General features: G+C 46.3%; 1 protein-coding gene across 1 annotated transcript in view; it reads right to left on the reverse strand.

Annotated features, from left to right (window-relative positions):
• CAPN2 (calpain 2) overlaps positions 1-16,367 on the reverse strand; it is a 65,867-nt gene that overhangs the window by 16,779 nt on the left and 32,721 nt on the right. The window contains exons 6-13 of the mRNA XM_084828693.1: positions 14,064-14,147; positions 9,657-9,742; positions 8,204-8,278; positions 7,293-7,453; positions 6,002-6,171; positions 5,516-5,527; positions 3,768-3,979; positions 1,072-1,108 (exon numbers count right to left, since the gene is read on the reverse strand). Coding sequence (XP_084684819.1) covers positions 1,072-1,108; positions 3,768-3,979; positions 5,516-5,527; positions 6,002-6,171; positions 7,293-7,453; positions 8,204-8,278; positions 9,657-9,742; positions 14,064-14,147 — 837 coding nt within the window. The remainder of the gene's footprint in view (positions 1-1,071; positions 1,109-3,767; positions 3,980-5,515; positions 5,528-6,001; positions 6,172-7,292; positions 7,454-8,203; positions 8,279-9,656; positions 9,743-14,063; positions 14,148-16,367) is intronic.

A 16,367-nucleotide genomic window follows, 5' to 3' on the forward strand; every position in this document is an offset into this window, starting at 1 on the left:
GTAGTCCAACCAATCCACTACCACCCCTGCTTCAGCTGCTGTTCACTCCAAAGGAAAGCTGACACCAATGGCAGCTTTCCTCTCAGAGCAAGTAGCAGCTGGGGTGTGCAGGCATGGGGGAGAGGGTTGAACACCCCCCTCCCCTGCTCCCCATGGTCCCAATGCTGTTCATACCTTCCTGAATTTAATGTGTCATCTGTTCTGGCCCTGAGTGTGCCTAGGATTCTAATTCCTTGAACTTATTCTCACAGTTTATTTGTTCTTGGGACAGGTTTCTTGGATCCTTGATAGGGCAAGATCCACAATACAATACTGGAGACCTGGGTTTCCATAAGACATGTTAACCTCCTGCTAGTGACGCCTTTGTGTAGCGCATGAGTGGGGAACGTTGGGCCCCTGGGCCAAATGTGGCCCCCCAGGGTTCCCTGGATGGCCCCACCCTTTCCTCTGGCCCCACCCCCTTTCCCCCAACTACGTCATTTGGTGATTTCCTGGCTTTTGTGCAGTTTGGTGATTTCCTGGCTTTCATGCAGTTTGCCCACCCCCCATTCTAAAAGGCTGAAATGCCTCTTCTGAGGCTTTGTTGCTGACAGTAAGAGCTTTATGCTAAAATATGCTGGTACTTTTTGTTTTGGGCCCCACCTTTTTTGCCTTTGGTCCCGCCTCCTTTGCCTTCAGCCCACCACTGGAATGCAGGCTCCCAAGAGCTTCTCCGAGATTGAATTTGGCCCTTGGCCTGAACAGGGTTCCCCACCCCTGCTGTAGCAGTTTGGAATGACGGGCTCAAAATGGCAAACTCAAGAAGTTGTTCTCCCTGCCGCTGAGCATGTTACAAACTTGACTCCACACCTGGCTCAGAGTTCAGGACCTCGAACAGAAACAGCAGCCATCTTTGTATCTCTAGGCCAATCACGGCACAAACATTCCTAATTACTTTGTGCATGTCTTACAATCGTTCAGAAGCCTAGCAAACTTGGAAAGCAAAAACACACGCGTGCGTGCAAGCCCACTGCATTTGCCGCACGCAAACTTGACTTCAGCAAAAACATGTATTTATATTAGGTTGTGTACCTCTTCAATGTTGGCCTCAATTTCATCATCAACAACCCTAAAAATAAAGACAGGAAGCAGTAGTAAAGCTGATGCAAGGAAGTTTAGATTGACATTACCTCTTTGAAAAGTTCACTGGGTGTTATTTGATATCAGAGAGAAACTATTTCTCTGCCAGAGAGATCTGACCAGGGAAGGTGAAATCTGCTTGTGCAATGGGACTTCCCCAAACCAACAGAGCAGATTTTGAGGGTGCATAGTGGGGCTGGAGGGGAGAAGAGGGAAAATCGCTCCCACTGACAAAAACAGTTTCATCTGTGGGATACCACCCATAGCTCATAAAGATACACATTGGACTGTGGTGCTCATTCACACCCCATTAAAGTAACTGTATGCAAACACCTTTTAGGGGGGTTGTCTCTTATGCTCAACACACAAAATCTGTGCTGAACCGGGGCTTAGATGGGCAACAGCTATTTCACCTTCATTTCCAATGAGCAGCATGCCAAGTGAAATCACTAGCACCACCACCACCACCACCACCACCCCACCTCCAGCGAGACACGAGATAGGCAGACACAGGTTCCTCTGGGTGCATCTACCCTGTCATCTGCACAGGAAGCTGCTGCAAGGAGAAAAACGTCACTTACAGGAGCACCATGTGCATATCTCTTCATAAAAGGTCGGCAATGTCAGCTCTGACAATTAACAGGAAGGGGAAGGGCAGTGGGAGAAGGGGGGCTTGAGCGTGCAACGCTGGGCACCAAACCTTCTATGCGCTGGTGTGCTGGAGTAGGGCCAAAAGGCACGCAAAGCTGTTCTGAGAGTTAGCCACCCGGAAATGCCTACAGTAACGCTGCCACTCCTAGGGTTTGTCTGGGCAGACAGGCAAAAAAGCTCTGCAACTACTTTTATGATAGACAGACAGATAGACAGATGGAGGGGGGAGAGAGAGAGAGAGAGAGAGAGAGATGCCAGTGCTACAGTGCTTTGATAAACCTTGGTAATAATAATAGTAGTAATAATAAGAACAACAACATTTCTATATCGGCCAACAGCCAAAGGTCTCTAGGCAGTTCACAAAAATTAAAATCCTAAAATAACAACATGATTAAACATAATATAAAACCTTTACCATTCAAAAGTTGTAAACAACTTAAAACAGCTAAAGGCAATTAACAATAAAATACTAGGACCCGATAAAACAACTGACTTAAAATTTTAAAAGCCCCCTTAAATACTGTCAAATGCCTGGGAGTAGCAGAGAGTCTTAAGCAGGTTCATGATCTCAGATTTGAGATAACCAGTGCTTTCCCTCCCCACTAGTTTCCTATTAGTGGCAAATATAAAATCCGGATGTCTCAACAGGTCTGACCATTTGGGCCCAACAAACTAAGGGTAAGTATAAACTTCTTGTTTATAACAGCCTCTGGTCCAGTTAATGCAGCACCAGCACTTTTTGATTAGCTGCACTTTTTGACATCAGCTGCCACACCCGCCCCCTCAGAATTCCACTTCCTCTGAGCTTAGTGGAAATCCCCAGAGTAGCTGGGAGGAAATGAATTTTCCCAACAACAATATAGTGTTCCCTGTTGTAATGCCAACTATTTTGCAGTAGGGGAGTCAGAGAAATCTGCAACTGATTCAAATGAGTTCAGATTTCTATGAATTCAACCCGCGAATTTCACAATGGACTGGCTTTTCCCGATTCCCACGGATTCCGTGGACTTGTGGACCAGTTTTTTTAATTCGGGGGGGGGGGGGATCTGCGCTAATTTGCATTAACTAATTTTTATTTATTTATTTATTAAATTTCTTAATCGCCCATTTGGCCGGTCACCTGGCCACTCTGGGCGATGTACAACAGTACAATTTAAAACAGTAAAATTACACATTAAACATTATTTAGAAATATCCTAACCCACCCCAAATGCCTGCCTGAATAACCAAGTTTTCAGTGCGTGGTGGAAACTCATTAAAGAGGGGGCATGGCGGAGTTCCCTAGGGAGGGAATTCCACTGAGTGGGGGCCACCACAGAGAAGGCCCTCTCCCTCGTCCTCACCAGCCTAGCTGTCCTGGCTGATGGGACAGAGAGAAGGCCATCCGAGGCTTCTGCTAATACAGGTTAGCTAATACAGATTGGCAAATTCACACAAGTGTGAATCAGTGCTAATTCACATTAGCGCGAATGCAAATTAGTACAAGTAGAATGAAATTGTGGTAAAAAAAAGTCAATCAACAGATGATACAATGAAAGACCCCTGACCATCCAGGAAACGCAGACAGAATGGATTTAACAAAATCCATACATCCCCACTTTGCAGTTGCCTGATCTTGAACGGGCTATTATGACCCATTAGCTGTACGAAGGACTTGCTCCTGGTGGAGATGAAAAGTGATAGGACTGGTTTGTTGCTATGGACCAACACAGCTGCCTGCATTTCTGGATTCTCCTTGGGGGCGTGGCTATGGGGACGGTCAACATGAGTGCCTGCACTTCAAAATTTAACATGACACCACTGTTCTGGTCCATCGCAGCCATGGATCTGTTCTAAGAGAGATGGCAGCAACGGCCATCTTTTAACCTTCACCATAGGCCCCAAGCATTCAAAACAAAGCAGGTACAAGTACCCTCTGCAGTACATTCAGATTAATAGAACCTGTGGGTCAAGTGGGGCGGGGGGAGAAAAAGAGATCTGGCGAATCAGGGACGTACTGTGAATCTGCATTCTTTTCAGAGAAGACTCGGAGGCAGAAATCCCCATTCTTGTTGGGTTCAAAAGTGGACGGCACAATAATGTATTCTCCTGGGGGGAGCTTGAATCGATTTAATACCTCTCGGAGATTGATGAAGGTGTTTGACCGCTCCCTTGCTCGATTTGTCAGAAAGTAGTTTTTGCTGAGGTGGACACTGGTTTGGCCAGAAGACTACACAGAAGAAAACAACAAAACTAAATGTATTATATCAGTTAAGACTGCAACCAAAGAGAGGCTATACTACCCATACCTTAATAAAGAGCATTGAACCTCAGGCCCGGGGTCCCCCCAGATGTCCGTGCCCCTTCCCCTGGGCCTGCCCCTTTCCCTGGTTCATGTTGTGGTTTTCCAGCTTTTGTGTAGTTTTTCCTCAGTCTAACAGCAAGCACTTCAAGCTAATATATGCTGGTGTTTCGGCTCCACCCCCTTTGCCTTTGGCCACACCCCTTTTGCCTTCAGTTGCCCGCGGTCCCCGAGACCTTCTCTGAAATGGAATTTGGCCCTCCTGTTGAAAGAGGTTCAACACTCCTGTTTTAGGATAGGTATGTGGCATGAATTGTGCTGACAAAAGGGGGTATGTCATTCCAAGCAATCAATGATGATCATATTTTATAGTTGCTATGCAGTGTTACAAGTTATTTAATACGATTTTAAACAAAACTTGTAACTTTTTGCAGTATTCTTGGGATTCCAGGATAAAAGCCAAAAAGAGCAATTCTGTCTCTTGAATACTATTCACATACACTTATATTTGCACTGTTAACAGTAAATAGTACAATACTTTGGGATTTACTTTGTTTCATATAGAGTTAGCTTGGTAAGTTTCTTAGAAAGCAATCCTATGGTCCCTAGACAGCTTCTGGAGGGCCACAGGATAGTTCAGATTCCTGGATCCAAGGCCGGGGACAACACTCCAACCTCAGACCCAGGAGTCCAAGCTCCCCTCCCCCTCCCAGCTGGCACAGAGAGAACTGTGCCAGCTACTTCTCCGAACTTGCAAAAGCGACTTCGGAGAGGACAGAAAGGGGGCAGTTCTGTGGGCAGGGAGGAGAGGGGAACTGGGGAAGAAGGGATACGAGCTCCCCCAACCTTCTCCAGCCTCCTTCCCTCTCACTCCGTAGAGCGCTACCTAGACGGGTCATCTAGGAAAAATGCAGAGCAGGGGAAGCGTGGAGATGACGATCACTTCCAGGCTTCTCCCACTCTAGGAGAATGCCCATAGGATGCCCATCAGCCTCCAAGTTCAGAAGCTGACAGGCATCCGGATAGGATCGCCCATATACTATACTATAATTAGTATAGGGCATTCTTTATTTCAATTCCACTAAAATAATGCTTTACTCTGACAATATTTGACTGACAAAAGCATTTTTGATTAGTTAGTGAGCAACACTACCTAGGGCCAAATATTTTAAACTGTTTTTAAAATTAGTATAAGACAGCTTTCTTTCTAAACCAATAAATCTGAACTTCCTTAAAACTATGGGAGATTTTGAATTCCTCACATTGATAAATATTTTTATAGGACATGGATATAGTGAAAGACAAAAGTGTCCATGATAACTCTACGTACAGTTCTGAAACCTGAAACATCAGGCTTAAATCAGTGCTACTTTAAATAGTGACCGGAAGGTCCCCTTCATCAGGACATTCAAGGGCTAAAAAAAGAAAGAATGCCCCATCCTACAGAAAATGCACACTACATACCTGTGCAGGTACCTGTGGGAAAGCAAAAAGAGAAACACATTATGCTTTTTTGGAACACATTCAACAACGGAGACTATGGATCTGTAATGCTGCAACTCATTCATGATACATTCCTGACTGTGTCAGCTTTCTCTCTAAAAAATAATGATCCATTCTCTTTATACCATGCCTTGGTTCAGAGCCGGCCTTACTATTAGGCAGGGTGACGCAGTTGGTTCAGGCAGTGGATGCTGGGAGGCAGCAGCAAAGAGTTGGAGGAAAGAGCCATGTGCCAAGATGCCTGCCCTGCACCCTCTAAACTAGCAGGTGTGGGGGAGGAAGGTGAACCATTGCCAGTCTTGAAGAAAGATTCAACTGCCAGTCCAGTCAGCTTTTGTACAGGGAACGGGAGGGGGCGCCATCTTGTTCTTCGCCTCAGGCAGCAAAAGGTCTGGGGCCGGCCCTGCCTTGCTTTGCAAAGAAGATAAAGAACAAGAGTGCGCTTGCCTCATAGATGGCAAAGCCAATGGTATGCATATCCTCCCCCATCTTCCGTTGCTTCCGGCGATGTTTCTGAATCAGACCAACTAGGAAGGTGCAACCTTTCTCAGGATCATCAGGATCTTCATCCTCTTCCTCAAGTTTAATCAAATACTGTGGGTTCATCCAAAATGTATCTGATGAAAGAGAGGGGGTTACTGAAGCTGCCCTCCGCTTATGGCAACACAGCTGTTGATTTTAAGCAGTCACCCTGACTTGGAAAGACACAACCCTTCCATTTTATTAATATATTCACAGCATTTTAATCCTGTAAAAAGGCTCCCAGAGATTAATAATAAGACAGTCCCTGCCCTCCAACTTACAATCTGAAAGTCATGACACAAAAAGAAAAGGGATAGGGGGAGGGAGGTGGAAAAATAAAGCAAAACTCAGGCACCAGTCTCAAACACAGGTGTTTTCTTTTTGGGCAAGGAAGGGTGAAAAGTTAGGCTGCTGTGCCCACCTTGAGGGCGCTTCTAAATGGACATCTGAAAATAAGCTCGGGAATTATTTTTCCATAAACTGTGGATGCTTGTAGCTCGTTTTGAACCTCTGCATTCCAGTTGAGGTGAGGTTATAATTGTTACTATTTGTAAACCAAAGCTTTGAATGTCACAGAATCAGTGGCCACTTTTTGACAGGCTTAAGTGACAGGTCTGTGCCCACATAGGGCACCAGTATCAATCCTGAGGGTGGGGAGTGAAATCCAGGAGATAGCTGGTAGGGACAGTTAGCTGTTTTTGTCCAAATACAGGGTTACACAGAAGAGAATTGACTTATACTAAAACAGAGAGAGAGAGAGAGAGAAGCGTGAAGATTCATAGTTTGTAGGCCTTTTGATATGGAAAAGACTAGAGGTGCCAATCAGATAAAACTAAGGCAAGTTTCAGTAAACTAAACCATAACTTCCAGGGAAGGTACAGGAGCCTGAATAGTTATGATACACTTCAGCAGCTTTCCCCAACCGCGTGCCCTCCTGATGTCTTGGCCAACAATTCCCATCATTGGCCATGCTGGCTGGAGCTGATGGGAGCTGAAGTCCAAAACATCTGGAGGGCACCAAGAGGCTGCACTGCGGTGACATTAAAATCCTATGGGGAGGCAATAACATTTGGAAGAGATACTCCAGTAGTCCCAAACGTTGAATGAAGTCCTAATGTGAGAAGGGCTCTTATCGAATATTGTTTGACTGCTGTTTGGAAGACATTAGGGAAAAGCAATTACTGCGAATGCAAGTGCAGCCTAAAGAATGGCTTACCGGGGTAATTTCTACATCCACCAGCAGTGGATCCTCTTCTCCAGTTCCCATCCATCAAATTCAGACTCCACTTCTTGTACTTGTCACTGGCCAGAGTGTCTGGAGTCAAGTTACAGATCTCAAGGCGGGAGTAATGCCTCAGGAATTCATTAAAGGCCATCCTGTGGAGTAATGCCACAATATATGTATGTCCCAATGAGAAAGGATGACATGTTTCTTCCTATCAGCCGCTCCAACGTCAATTAAACCAAGTGCAATTAAGCCGAGAGCAATCAACAGCCTCGAGGGCTGGATGGATCTGTCAGTCTCGGCCTCACAAAAACAGGTGGTTCGCTGCCCTCAAATATTCTTTACTGCAGTCACGCTCGTTCCATCCTATTTCCACGTGGGCTCATTATTTTAAAGTAAAAATTAAAAATCCTAATGGACGTGCCTATACATTCCTCATAATGTACATGGAAATGTATGCATTTTTATGTGCATTTTAAAACATAGGCATTTGGGGGTGCATATGAACTCATTGACTAAACCATGTTTGTGTGCATTTTAGAAATTACACATTTTTCTCTGCGTATTTTTCAAAGGTACTCATGCTGTCTAACACAGTGTGCTTGGGTCTGGGTTTGGGTGCAAACAGCAGCCTCTAAGATGGCAAGTTGCGCATCAGCTGGCAATCATGCCCTTGGAATAACGACAGTGTGGGTTTTTTTAAAGCGTCCAATCGAAATCTTTCTTTCACAGACTATTTAAGGAGGTACGAAGGTTCCGATGGCCCACCATCTGTTCATTATAAGTCTGTGCTTATTTCCATCAGAATCTGTCCCAGATATCCACGTTGCAGTTTGATGATCACATGTATGTCAGTTTTAGTATTAAAGAAATAGTAGTGTCTTCCTCCCCTTGATCCTTACCAAAATTCTCCATCTTCATGTTTCCTGGTTAATCTCTCTCTCACTTTAGGATCAACATTATTCCAGTTTGGACAGCTAAAAAATAAAAATAAAGCCCAAGTTACCTGATGTTTCAAGTTTGCCTTGAAAGCAACAGATGGCCTCTGTAGCATTCTGTACAGTCCATTTGACTAGACCAGGGTAAGGAACCTTAGGCCTGGGGACCAGATCCGGCACACCTGGGGTCCCAATCCAGCCCTTTCGGGTTTCCCAGAACCTCACGCCCCTTTCCCTGAACTCCAATAATTTGGTGGTTTCCCGGATTTTGTGCAGTTTCCCCACCCGTTCTTAAAAGGTTGACAGGCCGCGGCTTAGTGGCAGCAAAAGTTTTAGAGAGCAACCCTATTGCCCCTAGACAGCATCTGGGGGGCCACAGGATAGTTCAGATTCATGGATCCTTGGTCGGAGACAGCACTCCCATGTCAGAGCCAGGAATCTGAGCTCCCCTCCCCCTCCCTGCCGGCACAGAGAGAACTGCACTGGCTGCCTCTCTGAGGTCTCAAAGGCGACCTTGGAGAGGAGGGAAAGGGGGCGGTTCTGTGGGTGGGGAGGGAAGGGGACTGGGGAAGCGTGGATACGAGCTCTCCCCAGCCCTCCCCAGCCTCCTTCCCTCCCCCTCTGAAATGCCCTAGGTGGCAAAAACACCCATCTAGCAAAAATGCAGAGCAGGAAAACCACAAAGGCAATGATTGCCTCCACGCTCCTCTCACTCTGCACAGAATGCCCGCTAGCCTTTGAGTTTGGAGGCTGACAGGCATCTGGATAGGACTGCGCCCTTAAGCTAAAATATGCTGGTATTGGGGCTATTTTGTTCCTGCTCCCTTTTGCCTTCAGCCCTGCCCTCTTTTGCCTTCAGCCCCGGCCCCCGAAAGCTTCTCCGAAATGGAATTTTGACCCTCAGGATGAAAGAGGTTCTGCAGCTCTGCCTTGCCTTGTCAGGGGAAGAAAATGGCAGGCAGGGAGGGAATGCAGAAAGGAGGCTTCAACACTGCCAGACCGTCACCAACCACATAGTGACTGGATTGCCTCCAAGCCTAGTTGCAAGACGGTATGGTCAAGCAGGGAAGGCAGGCAAGTGGGGGAGCATCTTCTCCCCCATGCTAGCTGGAACAGAGAGGATGACATGTAGAGCTGCCTCGAGTGCCGCTTTTCTTGGTAGAGAGGTGGGTGCAAATCAAACAAACAAACAAAGCAGGAAAAGCAGAACTTGTGAACAGTGGCAATGTGCTTAACTGAAGTAGGGAGAGAATCCCAGATTCTCATTAGAGTGCTCAAAAATGCTTGCGCTGATTTAGGTGTTACAGTTGCCAGTTCAAGGAAGCCGTCATGCAAAACCCTATGCCAAATGTTTTGCTCAGGTTTTGGGGTGCATGCAGAAAATGGGCCAGCTTGGGCCTACAGGCTTGAAACTCACTTATCATTCCATTTTCCAGTCCATTCAACTTCCCCCCAGGGATTTCGGATTCTGATCAGCTTCTGCATGCTGCCTCGGAAATTCACCTGGTGGGATTAGAAAAAAAAATCAAGCCACTATCAGATGAAATAATCAAGAAAAGAAGTAAGAGTGCTTTGAAACAATTTCCTTTCTGCTTAGACAAATAGTGTGTACCCTGGGTCTCCAACACGGTCCCATGCGCACCAATATGCCTGCAGAAACCTCTCTTGGTGCCCACCAGGTTTCTCCTGGTCTTTATTTTATTTCTTAAGATGTTTTAAAATTATAAACATTAATGGAGAGGCTGGCATGCTGAAAAGCAAAGTGCTGCCCTCCAGGCACCATCTTTATTTGGGTTCAAAGGAGTAGTTTTGTGTTTTGGAGGACAGACCACCACCTCTGCCTTTTATTTAGGTTCTTGGGCAAGTCAATTTTCTTTTAGTCTCACCAGTTTCACTGTGGGGAAAATACTATTGTGTGACCGACCACTGGCAGCCATTTTATGAATGGTCAAGTGCTCGATGGCAGCCATTTTGTGAGAGCACCCACAACACTCTCTAAATTCCAAATGTGCCCACTGACCCAAAAAGGTTGGAGACCTCTGGTATATATACTAAGTAGGCCTGCACTGTTATTGGGTGCTTTTTTATGTTTTTGCATCAAGACTGGCGTTTTCTGTGGAAAAGGAATTTTTCATCATATCAATAGTCAAATTACGCCAAAAAAATAATAAAAAGTTTGTTTTAGGCCATTCCCCCACTATTGCTTGTCTTTATCTTCAGCAATGACTAATGCAAATAAGAGTTGTTCCTGAATTTCCAAAGAAACAGGAAGGGAAGAAATGTAAATGACTGAGGCTGCAATCCTAAAAAAATCCTTTTTGGACAGAAAAAAGTCCTACAACTCCCAGCATTCCCTAGCCAGCATACTTACCTGGGAGTCAGGGCTTACTTCTGAGTAGCCATTATAGGAGTGCGTTGTTGGGTGCCCTTCACACCTACCCACTCAGTGAAAAGGGAATTGCTCCCCAGTGGTGTAATCTTATTTGGCTCAGCTGGTTGTGGGAATATTCCAACCATGTGAGCATGGCTTTTTAAACATGCTAGAGTTTGAAATGTTGACACTGTAATTATTGTCTTTTAAAAAATTGTATAGGCAGAATCCAAGGGCGTGCTTCCGCCCCCGCTGCTTCCCTTCCGCCCCTCCAATTCCCTTCGGCAAGCGATGCGTCCTGGCGATTCCGTTGCACAGGTGGGACCCACTGCTTACGCAAGGGAGATTTAGCAGTAATGCTCCTTTCTGGAAGCAGGCAGGTCAGCAGAGCTCCCTTAGGCGAGCTCCACCGACCGGCTTCCTTCCAGAAACGAATGCTTCCACTCATTTCGGGTTGCCCTGGAAGCGTTAAATCAGTGCTGAGCAAGCAGTGGGGGCCACTTGCGCAATGCAGTTGGTGGAGTGTACGAGAATCAGCAGGGGCATACGTGCCCCATTGGATTCCGCCCTTTGTGTTGTCGTCTTGTAAACCACCTTGTGAGGGCAGCGTGTTCTGAAAGGTGGGTTATAAATAAATGAATTAATGAACTGAATGTGCCTCGTCGGCTACTGTGAGCGGCTCCAAGAGCAGAGCTGGTGTGATACAGAGGGCAGCATTGCACCGGGACCCGGGCTGAACGTTCTGCTCCGATATGAGAACTTGCAGACAAAGTCTCAGCCAAATCACTCTCCCCCAGCCTCAGATCCCAGGCATGTAAAATGAAACCAAGAGTGACCTGACTCACCTGGCTGTTGTGAGGATGAGTTTAAAAAGGAGGGGAAATGGCAGAGACCTCTGTTCATCATAAGCACAGTGACAGCTATTGATACAGCAACTGTAAAAGTCAGCAGTCGCCCTTGGTTTGTGGGCTGGAATAAATCAGCCCTTTGCATACAGCCTGGAGGAGACCAGGTCAGTTCTCAGTCGAAGCAGCTTCCTGATTGCACTGGGAAACGTCGGAGCCAAATCAGCCAAGGCCAGCTGCAATCAGAGGCCTGCCAATGGCTCATTATCCTGTCTAGCTTTGCTACAGCCTGCCAAGGACACAGCTTTGAACAACATTTTAATCAGAAGGGCAGGGACGCTTCCAATGTAATTATGCTGGGCCCCTTCCAAAGTTTGCAGAGAGATCCCTGGGTTTGCAGCCTCTTGCTTTTCTTATTTCCCTTTCTGCCATACCTGCCATCCTTCAGGTGCCCAGATAGACCCTTTCCAAAGAGTGCAGTGTCTCTCTTTCAGCAGAGAGCTGAGCTGGCATAGAACGGTGGTGAAGAGTGCATCACAATGCTTGGATATATACACCACTTTGCGTCCCAATAAGCAGAAGCAGTGTCCTGGATGGCCCTGTAATAGTCAGCCAACAGAACTAGAAATGTCCTGAGGAATGGCAGGTACTTTCCCTGCTGGAACATGCTATAGGACACATTCACCAGAATGTGAAGCCAACCACACTGGTCCTGCCTTAGTCAGCCAAAGCCACCCGGGACAATAGAAAACCAGGAAGGTAAAAGTACCCCACAAATCTGGGCTGCAAGCATACAAAGGTGTGAAACAGCACACCAGACTGGGGCCCATTTAATGAGGCCCATTTAAAATAGGGATAGGCAATTTCTGGGGGCCAATTTTCCCCTGGAACCCACTGGGGGCGCACACTCCTCGTCACCCCCAAAATCACCACCAGATTTGCTGCTGAAATTTGGCAGCGTGGCAGTGGCAAAAAGCCCATAGTTGTTGCTGCCATGCCACTGAATCTGAGTGGTGCATTCAGTGGTTAATCAGCAGGGAGTGAAAAAAGGCCAAGGGGGGTGGTGAACCACATGCGGCCCACCCCAGCTCTAAAATCATATTCACTGACCGAATTGGCAACAAACATCTCAAATAGCCCCACCTCTCTGCCAGCAACTAGTTTGTCATGCTTTACATGACAGACCTCTGCCAAATAACGGCAGTGCTGTGCAGTCAGCACAAAAGCCCCATTCACGTGTTACTCGTCTGGAGGGCTTTACCATGTTGAAGGAGGAGTGGGGCCACCCTTTTAGCCCCGCCCCTAACACCTTGCGTCGAGTGCGGTTGTTTGCAAATGGCCCTCAACATGCATGCAGCTCCTCACATGTAGGGGCTCTGGGCTTTGGGGGTACCGCTCCTTTGCAAACAACTGCACTCAAAGCAGAGATGGCCACAAGATAAGGTGTTTGCTAGGAGCTATGTGCTGGACCGACGTGGGTTCCTTCCTCTGTCATTGAGGTCACTGGACCTGTGTCATACAAGGTCCAGTGTGTAGATGGGTCAAGTGTGGCATCGCCATGTTGACCAGCTGAGAAGGTGCTCTGGCCAGAGTGGGTTGTCATCAATAGAGGTAGCTGCTGAAGATCTATCTGGAACTGATGTGTTTCTCTCACTGCCAGCTGAAGCACCAGAACCACTAAGTGATGGGAGCAGTACTCCTTCCTTACCTACGGCAGTTACTGAAAGGAAGTCATCTGAGCAAGCTACACCTACTAGTCGAGTGCAGAGACCGTGCCATAAAAGGGTACCTCCTCGTTGGTTGGAAGACTATGATAGCTAAGGGGGCAGGAATGTTATGTATCCGGGGCGGGGGGTGTGTGTGTGACAACTGTGGCTTAGTTATTGTTTTGAACCTTGGCAGCTCCTGTAGAGCTGGGAGTAGCAACAGTGGGTGGAGCTTCTGCTAAGTTCTGCAGTTCTGTGTGGGATAAAGAACAGTTGTGTTTGAGGTCTGCTGATTCTTACAGTCATTTCCTCTACAGTCATTTCCTCTTCCTCTAGGAGAGCCAGTGTGGTGTAGTGGCAAGAGTGTTGGACTAGGAGCTGGGAGATCTGGGTTCTAGTCCCCACTCGGCCATGGAAGCTCACTGGGTGACTTTGGGCCAGTCACAGACTCTCAGCCCAACCCACCTCACAGGGCTGTTGTTGTGAGGATAAAATGGAGAGGAGGAGGATAATGTAAGCCGCCTTGGGTTCCTTGCAAGAGGAAAGAAGTGCATGCATTTATCGCACTGCATGTACAGGAAACTATAGGAAATGCCCTGGGGAGAGCCAAGGGGCAATCGCAGTTCCACACAACGTTTGTGGCTCCTTCATATATTATGCCATTCCATGCAAAACACGTGTTAAACACACAGTGTGTTCACTCACTGGTAATGTGAGATGTAGGCCGCAATATTCCTCAGCGTTATTTTATTTTATGAGTGCTTACGCTGAACGTGGCAATCGACTGTTGTGAGATGGCACAGCCACAAGAGGGCAGCACACCCAAACGTTTCACAGAAGAACCACCAACCAACCAACCTTAGCACACAACATTTCCCCCTTTCCCATTATGGAGATGTTACCTCTTCTGCACCTGTTACAGAGTACGCATGCCCTTTGACCAGCTTCTGTGTTGTGACTGCCTCCGTCTCAGCAGCACTGGTGATCTGCAAACACAAAGGAAAATCAGTGCTACGTAGTCTCTAATAAGCCTAGGAAGGCAGTAGTATAAAGCTCTGTTGGGTAATACCATACCCAAATTGCATGTGAGTACAATATTAATTACAGGGAGAATAAAGCAATCAATGGCTACTAGTCATGATAGTTAGAGCAATACAACAGTGGAACCAATTACCTAGGGAGGTGGTGGGCTCTCTCACACTGGAGGCATTCAAGACGAGGCTGGACAGCCATCTTTCAGGGATGCCCTGACTTGGATTCCTGCACTGAGCAGGGGGTTGGACTCCATGGCCTTATAGGCCCCTTCCAACCCTACGATTCTATGATTCTGTGATAGCTATATATTATACCTTCAACATCAGAGCCACTGTGTTACTGGGGAACACGAGCAGCAAGGTGCTATAACTGTGCTCATGTCTTACTTGTGAGCTTACCACAGGCATCTGGCTGGCCACAGTGGGAAGAGAATTCTGGACTAAGTAGGCCTTTGGCCTAATCCAGCACAGCTCTTCGTATGTTCTTAATGATTTGGTAAGATAAAATAGGTAAAGCAGTTTCTTTTATTGGACTAAGTCTTTCTGTGTAGGCATGTAAATGCATGCTTTTGAGCTACACTACACAATCTTCATCAAAGAGGTGGCAGATTTAGATTACTGACCCTAGCTAGCTAGTTCCTCAGGTGGATAGAATCATGCACCATAACCCTATTCTTACTGTTAACACATCGTGACTACAATACCCAGTCAGCCTTTTGTTTTCTCCTCTTCCCCCACAACCCCAAGATGATTTTTGTAACATCTTGCCTGATGAAGAGATCTGGAGATCTTGAAAGCTTGCACATTTTTTGGTGATCTTTGGCCTAATAAAGGTATTACACTATATGGATTTTGGGATTTTGCCTATGGCCAACATGACTGCCTTTGTTTTTTATTGCTAAGAGTTCACTGAGGAGTTCACTGAGGTTCACTAGGGCAGTGGATTTCAACTCTGTCCCAAAAAACCCTACAGTTCCTTAGGAAGTTTATTAGCTTACCCTCCATGTGGCAGACTAGCTTCTGCAAAAAGCAGTTTGCTCAAGGCTGCAACACATAGCTACATGGGACTGTTTGGCGTGTTTCTGGGCTGGTCTTCTAGTTTACAGGAGGGCACAGCGTGGAACAACATGCCAGGCTGGCATCCTGCATTAATATGGTCCTTCCGCTGGCAGGCAAAGACATTATTAATCATGAAGGCCTTTGAGCATTAAGCTCTATTGTTGGCTGAACTAATTTTTCACTGGTGGGTGCCATTTATTTCTTAGTTTTTTGTAACCAACATGATTTCAGCTGACGTGTTTTAAGTGATCGGGTTATGATTTAATTATCTTGCATTTTATCCATATTTTATTATTGCTACCTAACTTGAGCACTAGTTTTAGTGGAAAGGTGGGAACATAAACTAACTAACTAAATAAATCTAAGGTGGCAGAAAGAACCTTCTGCCACACACAGAGTTTCAATGGCAGGGAAGATAATATACAGCTTTTCCAGAAGAAAGAAAGTTTGAAAATTGCACAAGCAGACTGATTAGTTCTCATGGATTGGCTGTAATAAAGGGGCAAATATGGCAGGCTGAAAAACCAGAACAGCCACCTAGTCCACATAAACAAATGGAATGTATTCTACTGCAATATACAGTGTTATTCTAGATACATTAAGAACAGAACATGAAAGAGAGGTAAGAGAGTCAGGCAATTTTGCCTCTCTCAGGGTTGCTTCAAGCACTGTGGAGGAGATGAGTTCCCATTTTTCAATCGCAGGTCTCCATGGTATAATGGGAGAATGCCTATCTGAAAACATGCAGTGAATACACACACAGGCCCCAAATTCCAATAAATGTTTTTCCCTCCAAGGTTATGACAGGGGTAGGCAACTTGGTACCCTCTTGGTGTTTGGGATCATAGCCCCCATAATCCCTGACCATTGAACAGGCTGGCTGGGGATTATGGGAATTGTAGTCAAAAACATCTGGAACGCACCAGGTTGACTACCCTTGTGTTACGACGTTCACCATGAGCAAATGCAATGGAGAAATAGGAACTCACATATCACTCACAGAATGTCAGAAGCCCTGACTGAATTAATGTCCGTTTCATTGATCAGCAATTCTGCTTTATAGTGCTCCATGAATCCACCCTTCCATATCTCCTCTTTCTCTCCAATTTCTAA

The sequence above is a fragment of the Heloderma suspectum genome, chromosome 1, assembly GCF_057233095.1.
Source record: "Heloderma suspectum isolate Gila_16-S chromosome 1, 16-S_ref, whole genome shotgun sequence".
Taxonomy (NCBI): domain Eukaryota; kingdom Metazoa; phylum Chordata; class Lepidosauria; order Squamata; family Helodermatidae; genus Heloderma; species Heloderma suspectum.